General features: G+C 40.4%; 1 protein-coding gene across 1 annotated transcript; it reads left to right on the top strand.

Annotated features, from left to right (window-relative positions):
• The first annotated feature begins 2,796 nt into the window (after positions 1 to 2,796).
• Positions 2,797 to 3,936, top strand: LOC140922993 (uncharacterized). Its single transcript, XM_073373041.1, has one exon. It carries the CDS (start codon positions 2,801 to 2,803, stop codon positions 3,440 to 3,442), a length of 642 nt encoding a protein of 213 aa, XP_073229142.1. The 5' UTR covers positions 2,797 to 2,800; the 3' UTR covers positions 3,443 to 3,936.
• The last annotated feature ends 17,718 nt before the right edge of the window (positions 3,937 to 21,654 follow it).

A 21,654-nucleotide genomic window follows, 5' to 3' on the forward strand; every position in this document is an offset into this window, starting at 1 on the left:
TTAATATCTTGAATCTTTAGACTGATGACAGGATCAAAAAAATCACATCGATCCGCATTACCAAAATATATTATAATTATTTCTTACTGATTCATTCAAAATATTTCACCGTTTCTGATTGGCTTTATCCCCACGGCAAATTCTTCATAACCAGCTGGCGCTTTCCATATTAGGAAGATGCGATCGTGTCAATGGTGGTACTTCCCCGGGGGGGGGGGGGGTGGTATTCCCCATGATGGCTCGTGTTAATTAACTAAATAATGTATGAAGGGGTAGTGAAACGGCAAGGGTAATTTGCAGAACGCCGAATGACTCTGACGTTTAGTGATTAGGGTTAGGAAACTGAGTGAAACAAGTTTCAGGTCAGTTTTTTCAGTATAATGACCCTAAATAGAACCTGATTCACCCAGTTTCCTAAACCTAACCTATTAAATCAATAAACTCCAGATATTCGGCGTTCTGCATTTGGTGTTCGACGAATGCAGAACACCGGACAACTCTGAAGTTTAGTGTTTAGGGTTAGGAAACTTAGTGAACTAAGTTTTAGGTCTGTTTTCCCAGTTTAATCACCCTAAGTGGAACCTGATTCGATCAGTTTCCTAACCCTAATCACTAAACTCAGAGTCATTCGGCGTTCTGTATTCGGCTTTCTGTAAAATACCTCTGCCGGTTGGGAAATCTGTCATTTAGGTCTGTAAAAGCACCAAAAAGAGCCAAGAGGCAAGAAAATGATGATGTAATACAATTATTGAATTCGGCTTACGTAAGATAAGAAGAATACAAGTGCATATGTCGGAGGCTGTTATCCGCTCACCTCGACCGAGAACACCCTTTATCCTTTATCCTTTTTACCTGAGCAGACTGAAACTAACATTTACTTTTCAACATATTTACGCAACGTTCGAGTAGGAAAAAACACCAGACGGCTACGGTATTTACTCGATTAAACGCCTCCCTCATAAATACGCGGTAGATAAAAAAAAATACCAATAACTGCGGTCCTCGAATAAACGCCGCCACATGAAAGAATGCGGCCAACCTCGTTCCCAAGGCTCTTTCTCTTCTTGGAATGCGGCAGGAGACATTCGTCGCTTTAGAAGCGAAAAGGGAACTGAAACCAAAATGCGCCCGCTATTGTTTCTGGGATCGTTAATGGGAACGCGCCGGTCAGCTATTAGCCACTAGCGCTGCGCGCAGTTACTATTTATAAACCCGAAACTCAGACAAACAAACTGAAATTAACGTTAGCGAATTCCTCACTTTTGTCTGACTCTAGTCATTAAAATAAGAATAATGGCAAAACTCAGACAAAAATTGCAAATTAGTCACTTTGAAGTCATTTGCGCGCTGCGCTATTTTTTTCCGCTGTTGTTAGTAACAGCCCCAGTAGCCTGCGTGGCAGACGTTTGAAAGGGATGGGAAAGGGAGTTTTAGGCGCGAGAGAAACGCGAGGGGGCGCGCGAGGAGGGAGGAAAGAAAACCCGTTCCCCTCCTCCCTCCTCCCTCGGGCGTGGTCTCGCGCCCTAATTCCCTTCACCTTCCCTTTCGAACGCCTGCCACGTAGGCTACGGTCCCAGAAGTCTTTGCGAAAGTTCGCTCTATTCAGTTATCTTCTCGGTTCTAAAGTTGTAACATTGGAACTTTAAACATCTTTCTCTTTTGCATAGTATTTACAAATGATTTAAAACAGTAACTGTAATCAGGTGATGTAAGAAATGCGATCAGTTTTGAAATAAACGCTGCCTTCGCATCAGAAATCCTTAAAATTTAATAAACACCGCGGCGTGTAATCGACTAAGATAGACGGAAGATATTATGCAAAACAAATAAAAAATTAGGCAAATAAGAGGAAAAAAACTTGGTTACATAGAATCATACTAGCTGATCGACTGAAGCGATTATTCTAACGTCTTCATCAAAACAATTCCACAAGTGCGCATGACACCATTAGCAGGACGCTGACCGCGGGAACGAGGCTAGTGTTGCAGAGATCTCCTTCACAGCAAGTCGATTCACATTTCTCTCCGTTGGCTTCTTTACATACACTTTTTCCTACCTCCGATTCGCAGTAGGCTTTGGACTTACATCCTTTCGTGTGCTGCGTTTTTATGTCAGTGGCGTTTTTATACTCGTATGACTCTTTTGCACAGCGCGGATCAATCAAAGATGAACTGCAGTTTACTTTATCCTGGGCAGCTTGACACTCGCCCATGCTTTTAACACTGGCACAACTGTAACATTTGAGCCCAAAAGCTGAAAAAAAAATGTCATGGCATCAAATGATATCTCTTGGACAGCGATGAAACCCAGAACAAGACTTTATATAATAATAATAATAATAATAATAATAATAATAATAATAATAATAATAATAATACTGGGTCATATTCTTGAATCTGTAAATAGTCTATTTTTTTAAATCTATGAATAAAGTTTTGTATCGTTTTTTTTTATCATTATTATTATTATTATTATTATTATTATTAGAGCCTGCCCGAATTTTTTTTTTTTTTTTAAAGAATTAGGAATTTAGGAATACGAGATTTTTATTATTTTGAACTTGTTTTCTTTTTAATATCAGAGACGGATTGGTAATGACTTAATTTTAAAAAAAAAAAATTAATAATAATAATAATAATAATAATAATAATAATAATAATAATAATAATAATGTGGCAAGGACAAAAAGTGGCAAGGAAAGTTATTCCGTATCAGATGGGAAGATGAGAGCCTAAGCATAACCAGCTGCTTTGCATGGTTAAAAGGTTGGGCTACATGCCCTTCATATACCATCGCGGGCATGTATGAATTGTATGAGCAGTTGTTACCTACGAAGCTCTACACAAAGGAGAAGACGCAAACCTCCACCGACGGCGAAGTTCTATGCAGGTTATGTGGGAAGGTAGCTGAGAGCGTTGCACATGCACTGGCTGGATGTTCCTCCCTGGCGCAAACCAAGTACCTATACAGGCATAATGCAGCTTTGAAGATTCTGTTTTTTGAGCTCCTGCGAGAGCATGGGTTAATAGAAGAGGTTCCACCATGGTACTCACCGGTGATGCCAAAACCAGCCTACCAGAACGCCAGGAGTGAGGCGTTTTGGGATATTCCCATCTATGCAGAGCACAACGAAGTTAGAGCAAATCGGATCGATGCGCGACTTGTCAGCCACGAGAGGAAAGAAGTCTGCACAATTGAAATGAGCTGCCCATGGATTGAGAGTAGAACTAAGAAAGATGAGGAAAAGACACTCAAGTATGGGCCCATGATGTGGGAGCTGAAGCAGAGATACAATGGTTACAGGGTTGAACAGTACAAAGTAATAATTGACGCACTGGGTGGTTACTCTAAACACCTAGAGAAGTCGGTGAGGAAGCTACTTGGAGCGAGAGCACGGAGCGTACTTGAGCGGATGCAGAAGTCGGTCATCTCAAACACTTAAAACAGTGCCAGAACATTTAAGATAAATACTTAGTTCGGGCGCTAAGGACTCCAGTTTTTAGGTTTTTGTTTTTTCTCTAGAAATCTAGAAACACAAGCTTGCTGATGTTTTTACTTAGATTTTTTAGAACATTAGAGTTTAATATTATTCTAAATAAGCTTTTAGCAAAGATAATCACATTATGATGGCCTCGTTTAGGTATATAAGAGATAATGAGAGTGTAAAAACTGAATAATTTTCTAAATAGGCCTCTATTAGAGATAATCATATCATCATGTCTTAGCGTAGGTTTTACAGAGTATCAGAATTTAATAATATTCTAAATTGTTTTTTTAATTAGAGAGATTCATATCATTATGTATTTTAGGATCGTATTAGGTTTCGTACCGACCTTTTTTTACTTCTAAGTATAGCTTCTCAAGTGGTGTAGGTTACGCTATGCGCCCTATACTACTCATAATGTGGACAGCATTCCAAAGTTTCATACTGCGACATAATAATGATGATTATGATGATGATGATAATAATAGCCTTTATCATTCGTTGCAAAATTTTCTTCCTTTTCATTGGCCGAGAGCACACCACTGCCAACGAACGGACGCACCAGCTGCCCCCAGCATTGTTAGCTCAGCAATGTTGGGAGTTGTTGCGTCCGTTTGCATGTAGCTTTAGGCCTAGCCTGGTCCAAACGTCTAATTTTTCATGAGACGAACCAAACTTAGTGAATTAAGTCCAAGAAACGTTCGACGTCTGGCTCAGTTGGGTTCCTCTGAAAGAGTTTCGATTGTCCAACACGTTCTATCCGTCCGGGACAAACGGTCGATCTCCACATGCGACGGACTAAACTAACAAATTAATAATTTTTTTGATAATTTATACTTGTTTGAGCCAGAAGAAAATTCATTAAAATTGTTTTTTGTTACGATACAGCTTATTGGTTTGACGCGTCCTAACGCGATCTTAACTAAAATAAGATCGAGCCAAATTAGAGTTAAATTCGTTTTATGAAAATTTGGTCGTTTGACCTAGGCCTTACATAATTTTTTCGCGAATTCTTCTGGCCTTTTGATGAATGGCCTCTGTTTGGAGAAGGTTGAAAAATCTCTTTTCCTATCTTTGCGCGAGTGATATGTCTCTTATGTGAACAATAAAATTGTAGACGACACCCTGAATTGCAAGTGATACAAAAAAGACATACTGACGCTGTGTTCACTTAATATCTGATAGCCTTTCGTGGCGTGGTACTGTATCAACTGCCCGCAAGGCAGCCCAATCGGAAATCGTGCTGGCGCGGTTGGATCAGAGGGTTTGGTACACTAAATTCCAGTCTTAATCCCTAAAGGCTGGTTTTCACTAGCGACGGAGTCGGAGTCGTAATGAGAAGCGTAGAGCATATATATGATCTAGTGAAAACAGCGTTCCGGTTCCGCTTATGATCTAGTGAAAACCAGATTGTCAGAGTCGGAAGCAGAAGCAGAAGAACCAAACCAATCACAAAGCGTGGGAACGTGGATTCTAATTGGCTTATCCTTCCGCTTCTGCTTCCGACTCCGACAATCTGGTTTTCACTAGATCATAAGCGGAACGTAAGCGACGGAGTCGTAAGCGGAGTCGGAAGAAAATGAAACGTTCTGATTCTTCTGACTCCGGTTCCGTCGCGCTTATGACTCCGCTTACGACTCCGATTTTTGATTTTCACTAGGTCCTAAGCTCTCTTTCGACTCCGCTTACGACTCCGACTCCGACTCCGTCGCTTGTGAAAACCAGCCTTAAATATTCACTTCCGTCTCAGTGGGTTCCAGTCCTCGCTCCTGCCTATTCACTTCCGCTGACGGGCCGAATAGGTGTTCACCAGGGCGGATAAAGGTTGGGCGGTGAAACGAGCGTGTCCGAGCAAAAAGGTGTGATGCAGTGGACTGGGCCTCTGCTTAGAAGTGACGCTTGTTTTCGACTTCGGTCAGGGCTTGCGATATGATGTGGTTTGTACATTAAACAATGCCGCTATCACCGAATTATGGCGGCTTGAATTGTTTTCTTGCACTTTTTCCTCGTTCCTTTGTGCTGGTACGCTGTCTCCGAGAGGCAAATGTTGCTATTTTTTTACGGGAGGTTTAGTTGGAGTAGACAAACATCTCTTGCAAAGGGTTTCTCTTATTACTTCCATGACTCTACTACTGAATTATATTTTCGTTCTGCTACTCGCCAATGTCGATGTTATTCCAAAACAAAAACAACTAAGTACTGTCTAAAACACGAAGGAAAATCTCATCCATGTCATCCATGGCAAAACTTTTAAAAGACAGCAGATCGTGTTTCATAACTAGATGACGTGTATTTTATAAATGCGTGCAGCTCGTGCAAGGTGAAATTATGCTAATTTAAATCACCAGCATCCTTCTTTTTAATTTTGAAAAAAACATCTCAGACGTCTTTCCGTTTCTTCGAAACTTCAAAATTAGTTTCCCCTCAGTTTTTTCTGTTTACCCTGTTTTGTTTTAGAGAGAAAAACGGAGAAAAAACCTTACAACTAACCTAAATAAATTTTGTTTACATGCGGTTGCCGGATTTCCAACGCATTGCGCGAATCGCCATGGCGCGTTGCACCCGAGAAGCAAAGTTTGAAGAAGTACAACGCCACTATATCAATATATATCAATCTAATTTTTTGTTATGTTATGTAAAATTTATCCTCCTTTAACATATGTAAAAATTGAGGTTAAGAAGTGTTAAGCTTTTGCAAACGAAACGGCGAAAGACGATTAGGTGATATTTAGTGGAAGGAGGAGGTATTCAACGCTTTCAAATTAAACTCAAATTTTGGCATTATACGACCAACAAGTTTGACTTATAGACGTACAGACACAAACATATGAAACTGTTTATTGATATTGTTATGAAACAAATTTATCTATTTAACACTGTAGCCTGAAATTACAGAAAGAAAATAGGATTTCCGGTTTGCAAGAAGGAAAATTTCGCCGGCCTTGAAGCTCACCGGAAGCGCGGAAAGAGCGCTCGTGCCAGTCCTACTCCGCATCACACATTAAATGAAGAGCGGAGCGCTCGTTTCACCGCCCAACCTTTATCCGCCCTGGTGTTCACACTACTCTAAGGTTCCTTTTTCGAGATCGGCGCGGCGCAGCCTCGGAGCTCCGTGACCGAAATCGCGGCCTCACAACCGCTCAAATTTGTGAACAGAAGTCCTATCCGGTATGATTTTCGTGGCGGTGCAAAAGCTGTTCGGTATAGTGCCGGAGCGGGCAGCTTTTGTTTGCAGTAAGTTAGATAATTCCCAAAGGTAATTTTTACAGTCTAATCAAAGCTAAGTATTAAACACCTTGTCCTACCATCAGTCACGAATTTATTTCATGAAAAAAAACCATGAGATCGTGCTTTGGTCGTACTATTTTCAAGTCGATGAAGTAGAACTTTACGTGGTTGTCGTTTCTGGGGAACAAGCATTATTAAAAAACCTCTTGAACTTTATCTAGCTTTAACGTAGAGACCAGGGTGTTTAACACAATGAAACAACCCAATATAAATACTGTAGAACAATACAACGGTCTGTCGCCGCTAAAGCCTTTGTTACCGAATTCGTTAGCACCAAATCTAACCAGCAAACTTGCATTTGCAAAACGTTGCTCGCTCTTATTTTTCAGCGTTCCCGAAAAGTTCGACCAAAATAAAAGAGCGAGAACAGAATAAAAGTTACAGGCAACATTGTTAGAATCTGTAGTTACAACGAAGGGGAAGTATCGAGAAAAAGTGTGCTAATATTCGAAACTCGAATTCAACATGGCTAAAAAAAAAATAAAAAAAAAATGAACGTCTAACTCGCAGAAAGTCCGCCGCCTCGAAAACCTAGATGGAACCTCGATATGACGAACCTATCAAAACGATGTCCTCGGTATAACAAACGATATTCTTCGCCCCAGTAATAGCAAATTACATAGATAAGAACTAATAACGAAAGTCTCGATGTAGCGAAAATATTTCGCCAACCCAATCAATGACAGAAACCGGAAACCGCACATAAAAAGTCTCTGGTATCGCGATGGTACCAGTCTAAAAAACAACAAAAATGATCAGAGTCGATGGAATCGATCAGCTTCGATATAGATACAAATTACTAGCTTTGCAAAACTGATCCAAGAGCTATTTGCATAACTACAGAATAAAGGGAGACTCTTTCAGAATTATATATTGTACCTTCAAGTGACAGGGTTGCTCGTCAGTGAGACTGATAAAAGTACATAAAATGACTATATAAACCAGCAAGTGGCTCGGTGGCTTAGCAGTCCCAACTAAATAGCCACTAAAATATTGAACTTCCCGTTCTTCGAAAGGCTCAGTAACCTCGACTGACGAGCCACCGAGCCATGCACCGTATTACCTAACACTTTATATAGTTAAATATTCGTCATTTTTTAACATTCGTCATGAGCTGCGAGCCAGTGACTTCTGTGAAATCCTTACAATTTGGCCCTGCATCCTGCAATTTTTGTAGTTGCCCAGTTTGTAATAATACACTTATATTGTGAAAGGTTTGAACTCAGGAAATACTGTTTCATAAGAAGGTTGAATATGGTCGTTCCGGAGAACGTAGCCCGAGAACGAAGTCCTGAATAGGACATTGTATTACAGACGGACGGAGTAACTGTCTGGGATTGGACCTACCTACAGACACACAGGCCATCAGGACTGCTGCAAATAGCATCTTCATATCGCAGGAGGTTTAAAAAGAACTGGAACAGGAACCAATGAATTATCAGGAGCTCTAAATGTCGGAGAAAAAGGTTCGGCTGCAATGATCGATTTAAAATATTAGTTAAAATATTAGTTAAAAATCACGTGGTGTTTCCCTGGAGATTCATCCGTTTTTCTCTTTATGGGGACCTGCGGAGATGTTTACACTGTGTGGCACGAAATTTTTGCGGGTTCTAATTTTTGTGATTTTTCCAGCGATCCGTAAAAATAAGTTCCGGCAAATAAAAATTACCTCAAACAATTTTCCCGCAAAAATTTATAATTACTCCAGAGTAAATATTCTCTAACTTAAATTCGCTACACCAAATTAGTAATATTTAGCATAAATACCAGGAGTAATATTTCAAAATTGTTATACGAAATTTCACGAGCCGTTAGGCGAGTGGTATTTATGCCAAAAATCACGTACAAATCATGCTATTATTTGTTTATACTACTACCCACAAAAGGTTTGTAATTTTCACATGTAGGTATTTCAAATTAAGCTGAAATACCACTACTCTAAGCCAATTAGACTGCAGAAATTTCTGATCATGTAGTAGTATAAGTATAGGTTATAGCATGATTTGTAGTGATATTTGGCATAAATACCTCAAGTAATATTTCAAAATTGTTATAGGTAATTTCACGAGCCGTTAGGCAATATCACGAGTGGTATTTATGCCAAATATCACGTACAACTCATGCTATTATTTGTTTATACTACTACCCGCAAAAGTTTTGTAATTTTCACATTTAGGTATTTCAAATTAAGCTGAAATACCACTGCTCTAACCCAATCAAATTGCAGAAATTTCTCATGTAGTAGTATAAACGATAAAGACCACTCGTTTTGACGCATTGTGAAAACCAGTGGTGGACAGAAATGATTTAGAAGAGGGTCTCAATGGGGTTAACCGATAGGCATAAAACGGTCTAAAATTTAGTCGATAGCCATAAAAATTGAAAAATTTTAACCGTTAGCCGTAAATTGGGTAAAAAAGAGTTAACCGTAAAAGAAATTGTCCCCTAGATTTGTTAATTTTAAGGAAGGTGCTTAACTCGCTTATGGTTGCATTTTTTATTTTCCGGCTACTTTGACTCCGTACGCACGTTAGGCGAAAAGCCTTTTAGGTGTTGACCAAGACCTAGGCTCCATTTCCTCCGCTATCTCGGGGAACTAATTTTTCCTATAGCGAAAGAGGGCTTCTTGCTGGGAATTAATATTTGCGATTTTCAGAAGGTCGCGCCCTCGAAACACTAGTGAATCAACACGCACAGCTGTTTGTAAAACACGTTGCCGATAAACAACATTTTCCTGTTTTTCTCTGACGCTACGGTAGACATTGTCATGCCTAGTCCCTACATATACGGCGTCTTCCCACGCAATCTCGGTCAAGGCATTTCGGTGGCGAACTCGCTCGGACCACGTGACCCGAAACGCATTAGCCGCGCGGAATAATGAGGTCTACGGACAAGGCAACGACAGGCAGTCGTTTTGTACAGTCCTTCGCTATCATTAAAAACACTGGACACGGGAATTTTGTTATTGGCCGTTTTCACAGGACAGCTAGAAAGGGATTATCCAGACTCGCCTGTGTACAGTCGCCCCCTCCTCCACAGCGTTAGACACCCCTTCTCCGATTTTTTCTGCGGGGAGGTTGCGGCTGTACACAGGCTATCTGTAACGGATAATCCATCTTCCGTACTTCAAAATTGACGGATAAAGTCAGGGGGGTTGTTCATTTCAAAATTAAAACTATTCCATTTTCAAATTGAGACGTATTATCTATCTGACGCGAATCATCAAACGGATAACCCGCGGCCGTCTCACACGAATAAGCCGTCTCTAGTGTGGAATGTCGCGCCCTGGCCTTGAGTTGGGCGTTCGCGTGTCTGCTCACTATTGGCATTTCTATGTTTAAAATAATATTAGAAGTGGAATACTTTATAAAAGTATATTGATCTATCAAAAGTGAAAATTTTTCAATAGAATAGCTTATTTATCCCGAGATGATCCGAAGGCCTTTATTTTGCTTTAAAGATACAAAAAATACAGGTTAATTAATATTTAACTTTTTGAAACAAAAGAAATTAATTTTTAACTTTTTTGTTAACCGTAACTGCAAAAAATTAACCGATAGCCGTAAAAGAGCCAAAATTTTAGCCGATAACCGTAAAAGCCATCACCCCATTGAGACCCTCTTAGAAGAGTGTGGCCTTCTTCTGGTCCAAAAACATGCAGGTGAAGTGATTTTTCACAAATTCCTGCTTATTCTTATCAATAATACGATTATTTGAACCCACCTAATTAAGACTGCGAGCCTGACTCCGAGATGTTCAACAGGAATGAAATCGAATTTAATTGAAATTTACTGTTGCAATTGTTTACCTAACATACTGAGGGTTTCATTCACACAATACAACAACTGTCGATAGAGAATCTACTGAGCCCAGCATTTTTCTCTTGCTACTAAGAAACTAAGTAACATGTAAACAAGGAAAATAACAGGCTGTCATAAAATTAAAAAAAGGAGCGAGCCTATGGGACAGGGACTTCGAAAGATTATAATCATCGAATGAAAGAAAGGTTCTCAGAGGTTTCACAGCGGAAGTTGGATGTTTCGGCATGTCACGTCCTCCTGCATATTCCTTTTGCGGTTATTTGAGGTCTACAAGTATATGCTGCGGCCATGAAATCTAAATAGAACCTGATTCGCCCAGTTTCCTAAATCTAACGTAATCAAATCTCAGAGTCATTCGGCGTTCTGCATTTGGCGTTCGACGAACGCAGAACACCGAATAGCTCTGAAGTTGAGTGTTTAGAGGGTGTGAATGGTGTTAACCGACTAGCGACAAAGGGCAAAAAATATTACCGACTACCGACAATACGCGAAAAAAATTACCGACTACCGACAGGAAAATTATTAACCGACTACTGACATGGACCGATATTAAATATATTTTTTTCAGAAAGAAGAGTACATTGTATTTTTTCTACCTTTTTAGGAAGTAACCAAAGATACCACGTCACAAGTCTTTTTACAAGTCAGTACCACAAAACGAGGATATTGAAATCGGTTTGCAGAGCGTATGCCAAAAATTTCTACAACCCGCCTAGTCCTAAACATTATATGCGACAAATGCTTAGATTAATCCTCAAAGAAAATTATTTCCAGTTCAATGGAAAGCTCTACCTCCAAACCCACCGTACCGCGATGGGCACAAAGACAGCAGTTTCCTCTGCCAACATTTTCATGTCATATATTGAAACACATGATTCTACTATTAAATTCACCACCGAAATTCACTGAGACAATGTTTTTAGACACAGTTGTATACAAAGCCACAAGATTAAACGAAAAAGTTATCCTTGATGTAAAGACTACGGAAACCTTCCAGCACACATTTTGCGGCTTGTCACCCACCGATTTGTCAAAAGAGTTTGATGAAAGTGTTTCAAAATTCAAAAGAACGCTTGATGGTTGATGATGGACAGAGGCTACCAACACAATTTGAAAGACAAATTGCAATCAGAAATAAATGAAACTCACAGAAACCGAAGTCCGTGCTCCTGAAACAAAACCGAGCAAGGAGGGAAAAGAAATGTTGCCTTTAGTAACACAATAGGGAACTTTAAGAACCACGACGAAGTTCACGACGACGACGTCTGTTGACTGGGAAAAGACTGGAACGAGAACGTCAGTTTCGGCAGGAAAAAGGAAACTTAAGATGCAATCGGTCGGTAGGTCGACGACGACGACACGGAATGAAAACACAAATGAAAACTGTGATGTTCGTTCGCAACAAAGTTTTTCGCAATGGCGTCTTTTAAAACAATGCAAGATCTAATGTTTAAGCCGTACGTCTAATTTCATTGACGATGGAGAATTTTTGTGTTGTCTGACCTTTTCGTGTGGAAAAACACCTGCTCTCCGCACAAAGATCATTCAACTTTCAACCTGAATGAGATGACCGAGTCCGAGTGTCTGTCAGAGTTTAGATTTGGAAAAAGAGACATTCTGATGTGATAGCTGTTTTCCATATAAAGTTTATTTCCTCTATATTAAAGATATATGATTTGCCTTACCTAAATACGTACAAATAAATTTCTCACTTACGAGTTGGCTCGCTCGGCCTCCCCAGCTGTTGTCATTCTTCGAAGTAAAAACAATTCATTTTTAGTCTTCATAGCCAATAACATCACGGTTTAACTGACAGACGACTAATAACATCGCGACGTAACTGACCAATCAGATCAATAACCAGAGTATAATAAGATCAACTGACGTAATACAACTCACTTTGACTCTGAAGGTGACTACCGCACAGGTTGTCGAAACGTCAGTCACTGTCAACAACAACAATCCTATTCAGGACTACGTTCACCCGGACGATCAAACTCAACCTACTTTTGAAATGACTCCTGGGTTCAAATCTTTCACAGTACATTTTTAGTCGAATTTTCAATCAACATCGCTTGTTAGGATAAAAAAAGGAACGATACTTGGATTTGCGAGAATAAGAAAAAACAAAGGACTTCAAAAATCGCTTAAAACAGTGGATTTATGCACCTATCAATGTAAAGCCGGCGGGGGGGCGAGGCAGGGCATGGGGTGGGGATTTGATTGTCTTTGTTGGCCCTGGGGTAGGGCATTTGACTGATCTTGTTCTCCCGGGGGGAATATTTGAATCTTTCTTCGCCCGACGTGGATACATTTGGCTGCCGACTTGGGCGAAAAAGACTGATACTTAGCATCTGTTTCTCGCTGCCACGCTTCACGCATGCGCCGTACGGTTTGAAAAGATCAGGAAGTCATGGAGGCCACTGAGAACAAGCGAAGGCTGAGTGGATTTCACTGTTTTGTCTTCAAATTTCATTTCTTTGAGCGTGTTTTTGATCAACTGAACCTCTTAAAATACAGTGGTATCAAAGTAAACGAAAGTAAAGAAAAACCAAGTCGATTTTTGCAAGTACAATTGATTAGTGTATGCCTAATTCGCTACAATCAGTGTAAACTTACGAAACTGCCTTTTTTTTTACCCTTTACTAAGAACGGTATATTTAAACTTACAAAATGTGGACTTTCTCCTAAAGGTTTATGTATTCTACGCAGTGTAACACGGATATGGTTAAAACGTATAATTGCAGCTGTAACAGGAACATGTATCTTTGGTGATGCAGCAACGTTTATGAAAGATTGCAGAGTTTTATTTGGAGATATTTTTAGTGTACCTTTCTTGGGTTCTGCCTTGGAGTTGACAGCAATGTGCAGCCTAGGGTGGGGAAATTTGGTTGCATTTGACTGGAATGATTTGCCCGTGGGCAGGGAATTTGATTAAAAAGTCAAATCCCCACCCTACGCTCTGCCTCCCTCCTCGCCGGCATTACATTGATAGGTGCATTATACCTGCCGAAGCTTGTGGATTGCAGGATGACGTGATTGTACTTTGTTTGGCGTCGTCGACGACACCACGACGACGAAATTTGCGCAGCACACTGTAACTCACTTCTGGTCGTCGTCGACAAAGTCGTCGTCGTGGTTCTTAAGTTCCCTAATACCAGCCCTTAGTGTCTACTGTAAAAGAAGCTTTAATGGAAAAGTGGAATCTCATACAAAGCCAACCGCTACTTTGCTAACTTTTAAAGAACCATCCCTTATTTCCTAATAGAAAGGAAAACCATGGCAAAGAACATGCTTGTCAGAGCCAAAATATTAAAGGTCAACACACGGTTTCACGCCGGTATAGATGTGCAACCTGTCACCCCTAGCAGTTTTTCACCAAAAATAATTTACGTGTCTAAAAAGGTTAGAGTGGGCGTTTCCCTCTGTGTCCAGTTAACCTCTCTTCATTACTTTTTATGGTGCCCTGTAATCAACAGGGAAACCAAGTTCCCATTTGCAATAAAAGTTTTGGTGAAATACACTATCACGTTGCATAATGAAGTTTAAGTTCAATCAGATGATGCATTTTTACCAGTTTTACATGTTTTATAGCGATTAAAGTCTTGAAACTGAGTGAAACGCGCAACAAATATTAATAATAAACGTGCATTTTTACTTATTAACTGAGATTAACCGACAACCGACAAAGATCGAAAATTTTAACCGACTACCGACAAAGTAAATAAATTTTAACCGACAACCGACAAGTGGACCCCCCCCCCCCCCCCCCCCCCCCATTCAGACCCTCTGTTTAGGATTAGGAAACTTAGTGAATTAAGTTTCAGGTCTGTTTTCCAAGTTTAATTGCCCTAAATTGAACCTGACTCGATCAGTTTCCTAACCCTAATCACTAAACTCAGAGTCATTCGGCGTTCTGTATTCGGCTTTCTGCAGAATACCTCTGCCGGTAGGGAAATCTGTCATTGAGGTCTGTAATTACCAAAATGAGCAAAGAGACAAGAAAATCATAATGTAACACAATTATTGAATTCAGCTTATGTATGATAAGAAGAATTGTGCATATCTCGGAGGTTGTTATCCGCCCGCCTCGACCGAGAACACCCTCCTCGATCAGCATTATCCATTTTCCCTGAGCAGACTGAAACTAACGTTTACTTTACAACGTACTTTACGCAACGTTCGAGTGGGAAAAGACACCAGATGGCTACGGTATTTTCTCAATTAAACGCCGCCCTCATAAATACGCCGTAGATAAAAAAATACTAATAACTGCGGTCCTCGAATAAACGCCGCAGATGAAAGAATGCTGCCAACCTCGTTCCCAAGGGTCTTTCTCGTCTTGGAATGCAGCAGGGGGCATTCGCCGCTTTAGAAGCGAAAAGGTACCTGAAGCCGAAATGCGCCCGCTATTGTTTCTGGGATCGTTAATGGGAACGCGCCGGTTAGCCCATGAGGCCAAAGGCTGAATGAGCTATTGACTCAGAGGCCATGAGAGCGAGAGGAATAATTGTTTTAGTAAAATCCAACTAGCTGGTCAAAAATATCGAGATAAAACAACTTTAGCTAGCAGAACGCAATTCACCCGCCTTTGGTTTGGTTTTCAAAGCCGGCTCTTTTCGCTACTAGCGGGGAATAACATATAGGCTAGTAGTAGCTCAACCAATCAGAACGCAGCATTGATAATAGAGCACTAGTTGGATTTTACTAATAGCTAATAGCGCTGCGCGCAGTTACTATTTATAGACCCGAAACTCAGACAAACAAACTGAAATTAACATTAGCGAATTCCTCACTTTTGTCTGACTCTAGTCATTAAAATGAGAAAAATGGCAAAACTCAGACAAAAATTGCAAATTAGTCACTTTGACGTCATTTGCGCGCTGCGCTGTTTTTTCGGCTGTTGTTAGTAACAGCCCCAGTAGCCTGCGTGGCAGGGGTTTGAAAGGGATGGGAAAGGGAGTTTTAGGCGCGAGTGAAACGCGAGGGGGTGCGCGAGGGGTGAAGGAAAGAAAACCCGTTCCCCTCCTCCCTCCTCCCTCGCGCGTGGTCTCGCACTCTAATTCCCTTCACCTTCCCTTTCGAACGCCTGCCACGCAGGCTACAGTCCCAGAAGTCTTTGCGAAAGTTTGCTCCACCCAGTTATCTTCCCGGTTCTAAAGTTGTAACATTGGAACTTTAAACATCTTTCTCTTTTGCATAGTATTTACAAATGATTAAAAGTAACTGTAATCAGTGATGTAAGGAATGAGATCAGTCTTGAAATAAACGCTGCCTTTCGCATTAGAAATCCTTAAAATTTGATAAACTCCGCGGCGTGTAATCGACTAAGATAGACCAAATATTTAAAGTTAACCTCCTGTGTTGTCCATTTTTTTCCAATTGCAATCCGTTTCCATCCTGGGCATCAAAACTCAAAAATGTGCGCATATATTACAGTTGACCCTTTCTCAAGTACAAGTACCAGGAGGCTCTGGGGACACAGGATTTGAAGTCCTAGATTTGACGACTTTTGGTCATTTCTGATTTTTTACAATGTTTCTAATAGCGGTCACTTGCTCTTGCCCAAGTGTCATCAACTGTAAATTTGGGTCGGAAGATATTATAATTATGCAAAACAAAAAAAAATTAGGGAAATAAGAGGGAAAAAACTTGGTTACATAGAATCATACTGGCTGATCGACTGAAGCGATTATTCTCACGTCTTCATCAAAACAATACCATAAGTGCGCATGACACCATTAGCAGGACGCTGACCGCGGGAACGAGGCTAGTGTTGCAGAGATCTCCTTCACAGCAACTCGATTCACATTTCTCTCCGCTGGCTTCTTTACATACACTTTTTCGCGCTTCCGATTCGCAGTAGGCTTTGGACTTACATCCTTTTGTGTGCGTTTTTATGTCAGTGGCGATTTTATACTCGTATGACTCTTTTGCACAGCGCGGATCAATCAAAGATGAACTGCAGTTTACTTTATCCTGGGCGGCTTGACACTCGTCCATGCTTTTAACACTGGCACAACTGTAACATTTGAGCCCAAAAGCTGAAAAAAAAAATGTCATGGCATCAAATGATATCTCTTTGACAGCGATGAAACCCAGAACAAGACTTTATATAATAATAATAATAATAATAATAATAATAATAATAATGATGATGATGATGATGACGATGATGATGATGATGATAATAATAGCCTTTATCATTCGTTGCAAACTTTTCTTCCTTTTCATTGGCAGAGAGCACATTACTGCCAACGAACGGACGCAGCAACTCCCTCCAACATTGTTAGCTCAGCAATGTTGGCAGTTGTTGCGTCCGTTTGCATGTAGCTTTAGGCCTTGCCTGGTCCAAACGTCGAATTTTTCATGAGACGAACCAAACTTAGTGAATTAAGTCCAGGAAACGTTCGACGTCTGGCTCAGTTGGGTTCGTCTGAAAGAGTTTGGATCGTCCAACACGTTCTATCCTTCCAACCTCGTTCCCAGGGTTCTCTCCTACCCGCCCCCATGGGGGCGGGTAGGAGAGAACCCTGGGAACGAGGTTGCTATCCTTCTGCTTCAGGCGGATAGAACGTCCGAAGATCGTCTCCGGGACAAACGGTCGATCTTTACATGCGAAGGAGTAAACTAACAAATGAAAAATTTGTTTGATAATTTATACTTGTTTGAGCCAGAAGAAAATTCATTAAAATTGTTTTTTGTTACGATCCACCTTATTGGTTTGACGCGTCCTAACGCGATCTTAACTAAAATAAGATCGAGCCAAATTAGAGTTTGGTCGTTTGGCCTAAGCCTTACATAATTTTTTCGCAAATTCTTCTGGCCTTTTGATGAATGGCCTTCGTTTGGAGAGGGTTGAAAAATCTCATTTTCCATCTTTGCTCAAGTAATATATCTCTTCTGTGAACAATAAAATTATAGACGACACCCTGAATTGCAAGTGCTACAAAAAAGACATTCTGACGCTGTGTTCACTTAATATCTGATAACTTTTCGAGGCGTGGTACAGTATGAACAGCAACTGCCCAGGGCAGCCCAATCGGACCTCGTGCCGGCGCAGTTGGATGAGAGGGTTTGGTGCACTAAATTCAAGTCCTCACTCTTAATTCACTTCCTTCTCAGTGGGTTCCAGTCCTCGCACCTGCCTATTTACTTCCGCTGACGGGCCGAATAGGTGTTCACGCTACACCAAAGTTCCTTTTTCGAGATCGGGGCGGCGTAGCCTCGGCGTTCCGTGACAGAAATCGCGCCGCCATCCGGTATGATTTTCGTGGCGGTGCAAAAGCTATTCGGTATAGTGCCGGAGCGGGCAGCTTTTGTTTGCAGTAAGTTAGATAATTCCCAAGGGTAATTTTTACTGTCTAATCAAAGCTGGTAACACCTTGTCCTACCTTCAGTCACGAATTTAGTTTCAAGAAAGCAAATCATGAGATCAAGCTTTGGTCGTACTATTTTCAAGTCGAAGAAGTAGAACTTTACGTGTTTTTCGTCCTGGGAACAAGCATAATTATAAAACCTCTTGAACTTTGTCTTGCTTTAATGTAGAGACCAGGGTGTTTAACACAATAAAACAACCCAATATGAATGCTGTAGAACAATATAACGGTCTGTCGCCGTCAAAGCCTTTGTTACCGAATTCGTTAGCACCAGATCTAACCAGCAAACTTGCACTTGAAAAACGTTGCTCGCTCTTATTCTTCAGCGTTTATTTTTCAACGTTTAACTCGCAGAAAGACCGCCGCCTCGAAAACCTAGATGGAACCTCGATATGACGAACCTATCATAACGATGCCCTCGGTATAACAAACGATATTCTTCGCCCCAGTAATAGCAAATTACATGGAAAAGAACTAATAACGAAAGCCTCGATGTAGCGAAAATATTTCGTCAACCCAATGGCCCTTCGTTATAACGAAGTTGACTTGACAGAAACCGGAAACCGCACATAAAAAGTCTCTGGTATCGCGAGGGTACCAGTCTAAAAAACAACAAAAATGATCAGAGTCGATAGAATCGATCAGCTCTGATATAGATACAAATTACTGGCTTTACAAAACTGATCCAAAAGCTATTTGCATAACTACAGAATAAAGGAAGACTCTTTTAGAATTATATATTGTACTTTCGAGTGACAGGGTTGCTCGTCAGTGAGACTGATAAAAGTACATAAAATGACTATATAAACCAGCAAGTGGCTCGGAGACTCGGCAGTCCCAACTAGAGAGTCACTAAAATATTGAACTTTCTCGGTCTTCGATCAGTTACCTCGACTGACGAGCCACCGAGCCATGCACCGTATTATCTAACACTTTATATAGTTAAATATTTGTCTTTGTCTTTTTTTTAACATTCGTCATGAGCTGCGAGCCACTTCTGTGAAATCCTTACAATTTGGCCCTGCATCCTGTAATTTTTGTAGTTGCCCAGTTTGTAATAATCATAATACACTTATATTGTGAAAGGTTTGAACTCAGGAGTCACTGTTTCATAAGTAGGTTGAATATGATCGTCCGGGTGAACGAAGTCCTGAATAGGACATTGTATTACCGACGGACGGAGTAACTGTCTGGGATTGGACCTACCTACAGACACACAGGCCATCAGGACTGCTGCAAATAGCATCTTCATATCGTAGGATGTTTAAAAAGAACTGGATCAGGAACCAAAGAATTATCAGGAGCTCTAAATGTCGGAGAAAGAAGGTTCGGCTACAATGATCGATTTAGGCATCAGTTTAATATTAGTTAAAAATCACGTGGTGTTTCCCTGGAGATTTATCCGTTTTCCTCTTTATGGAAGCCTGCGGAGAAGTTTACACCGTGTAGAACGAAATTTTTGCGATTTTTCCAGCGATCCGCAAAAATAGGTTCCGGCAAATAAAAATTACCTCAAACATTTTTCCCGCAAAAATTTATTATTACTCCAATGTTACTCCACAGTAAATTTTCTCTAACTTAAATCACTGGTAGTAGCCCAGGCTCGAAATATGAACGAACATCGGCATTGTATCATAACATTCGAAATATAAGGATTTGTATGGGAAAAAAACCTATTTTCTCTGTAACCTACGAAAATGAAAGGATTTCAATAAGAAATAGCTTACCTTACTTAAAATGTGTGTTACGTCTCTCCTGTGTGGTCCACGGGCCGATTTATGGCCGTTTTATGGTTATTTATGTTTTCTCCCTATATAAAGGTTTACCGAAGCGACACAACCAAGGTCTCTTTTATTGAAAACTAGGCTCGAAAGATATTTGGAATTTTGGACCAGAATCATGGGCCACTTTGGAATTATGCAAATTTTTCAACTACAGTAAATTGATATTTTCATGGTCTAAAAAGCCTCCTTTTAAGAAAAAAACATCATCAAACGACAAAACCAAGGTCTCTTTTACAGAAAAGGAGGCTCAAAAGATATTTGGAATTTTTCGACCGTCGTGAAATGTGATTATTAGCGTCTAAAAACCCTCCTTTTGAGAAAAGAATATCATAAAACGACAAAACCAAGGTCTCTTTTACAGAAAACTAGGCTTGACAGATATTTAGAATTTTGAACAAGAATCATAGGTTAACCCCTTTAAAAATATGGAAATGTTTCAACTATATTTTTGACCAGAATCACAAGTAAGCAAGTATGGATCGAAACTACGGCGTATGAACCTTTCATACACGTTTTTAAGCATGGAAAGTGCTATGAGGTTACATTGTCCTTCCAACTTGCTGTCTTTTATGGATATTACCCATTTTTCACGACTGACTTCTTATCGTTGTACTGCTGAGAAAACTCCTTATATTATGATTAGCGAAGCTCCACGCGGGCGCGAAGCTTGCGCTTGCGGAGCCCCATGCAAAGCTAAGTTAATCTACCCATCTAAGAAAATTTGGTAATCACGTGACTGTTCACGGTTCGACCGAGCGACTAAGCGACCGTCCGTCCGCACCACAGGTATATATACCAATGTAAAATTACTCAATCAACATACAGTTATGGCAACTTGAAGTTATTTTGGCGTGAAATGGCATAGCCACCCTCGTCTTGTGAAGCAGAGACAACGAAAGAATCTAAAAAGACGAAAACGGAAAGCGGAAATTGTTTCTGTATGGGTGTTGTCAGGCCGGAGCTCCTGGTGTTGTCTAAAGTATTAAGCTTAGATTAATTGTCATGTCCACAAATTTGAAATACAGTGAGAGACAGAGAAAAAACGGTGAAAAGAGAAAGTGGGCGACATGCCAGCGAAACTTAAGGAGAAAATGAGCAACAGACTGCTACAGCGAGCGATAAAAGACAAAGGAGAGATTTTCTTGTTGGAAGAACAACGTGAAAATTTTGTAACGGCGGTTGAGAAAATGAGAAATGCTAGCGGCCTTCTAGCGGCCACCAAGGTGAAAATGGGCGGCAGTCAAAAAATGAACAAGAACACGTACGATCATTTCCTCCACAAAACGTGGAACCGGGAAGTTTCATGTTGTAGTCGTGCAAAACAACGGCAAAGAAATGCACAAAAAAGTGTGCTGCACGTGCAAAGTTGCTTTTTTGATAATTAGACCTATTGTTGTTGTTCCGTTCTCGTTTCCTTCGCCGCTTAGCATTACACGATTATATATTTTGTTTAGCAAACTATACTGGAATATTATCGAGAGCTTCGCTTTTTGCCCTGGCTAAATCTACGTATTATTATTATTATTATTATTCATTATTATCAAGAAAACTATAACGAAACTCTTGTTTTTTCTTAAATCCTTAGACCCGGTTCAGTCGCCGCTCCAATCATGTGCCGAACCTAACTGATGAATTAAGTATGGTAAAGGAGCGGCGTCTGAATCAGTTTAGTACAGCAGTGTTAGTTTGATGCGGCAAAAGCGTTAAGTTCGACAGAGTCTGTCAAACGTTTGGCGAACTTTACGTAGGCACGACACACGGTGCGCAGTCTGGATCAGATGTCGCGCCAGTGTCGATCCAAAGTCGAACTTATTCAGTTAGGTTCAACACCTGTAGCAACATCAAAATATAGGATGAGAAAAAAAAATTGAAACTTTAAATTCGGTAAATCGACATAA

The sequence above is a fragment of the Porites lutea genome, chromosome 13 (assembly GCF_958299795.1).
Source record: "Porites lutea chromosome 13, jaPorLute2.1, whole genome shotgun sequence".
Lineage (NCBI taxonomy): Eukaryota > Metazoa > Cnidaria > Anthozoa > Scleractinia > Poritidae > Porites > Porites lutea.

Excerpts from the sequence above, each read along its gene's own strand:
- LOC140922993 (XM_073373041.1), top strand. The coding sequence starts at position 2,801 with ATGTATGAATTGTATGAGCAGTTGTTACCTACGAAGCTCTACACAAAG.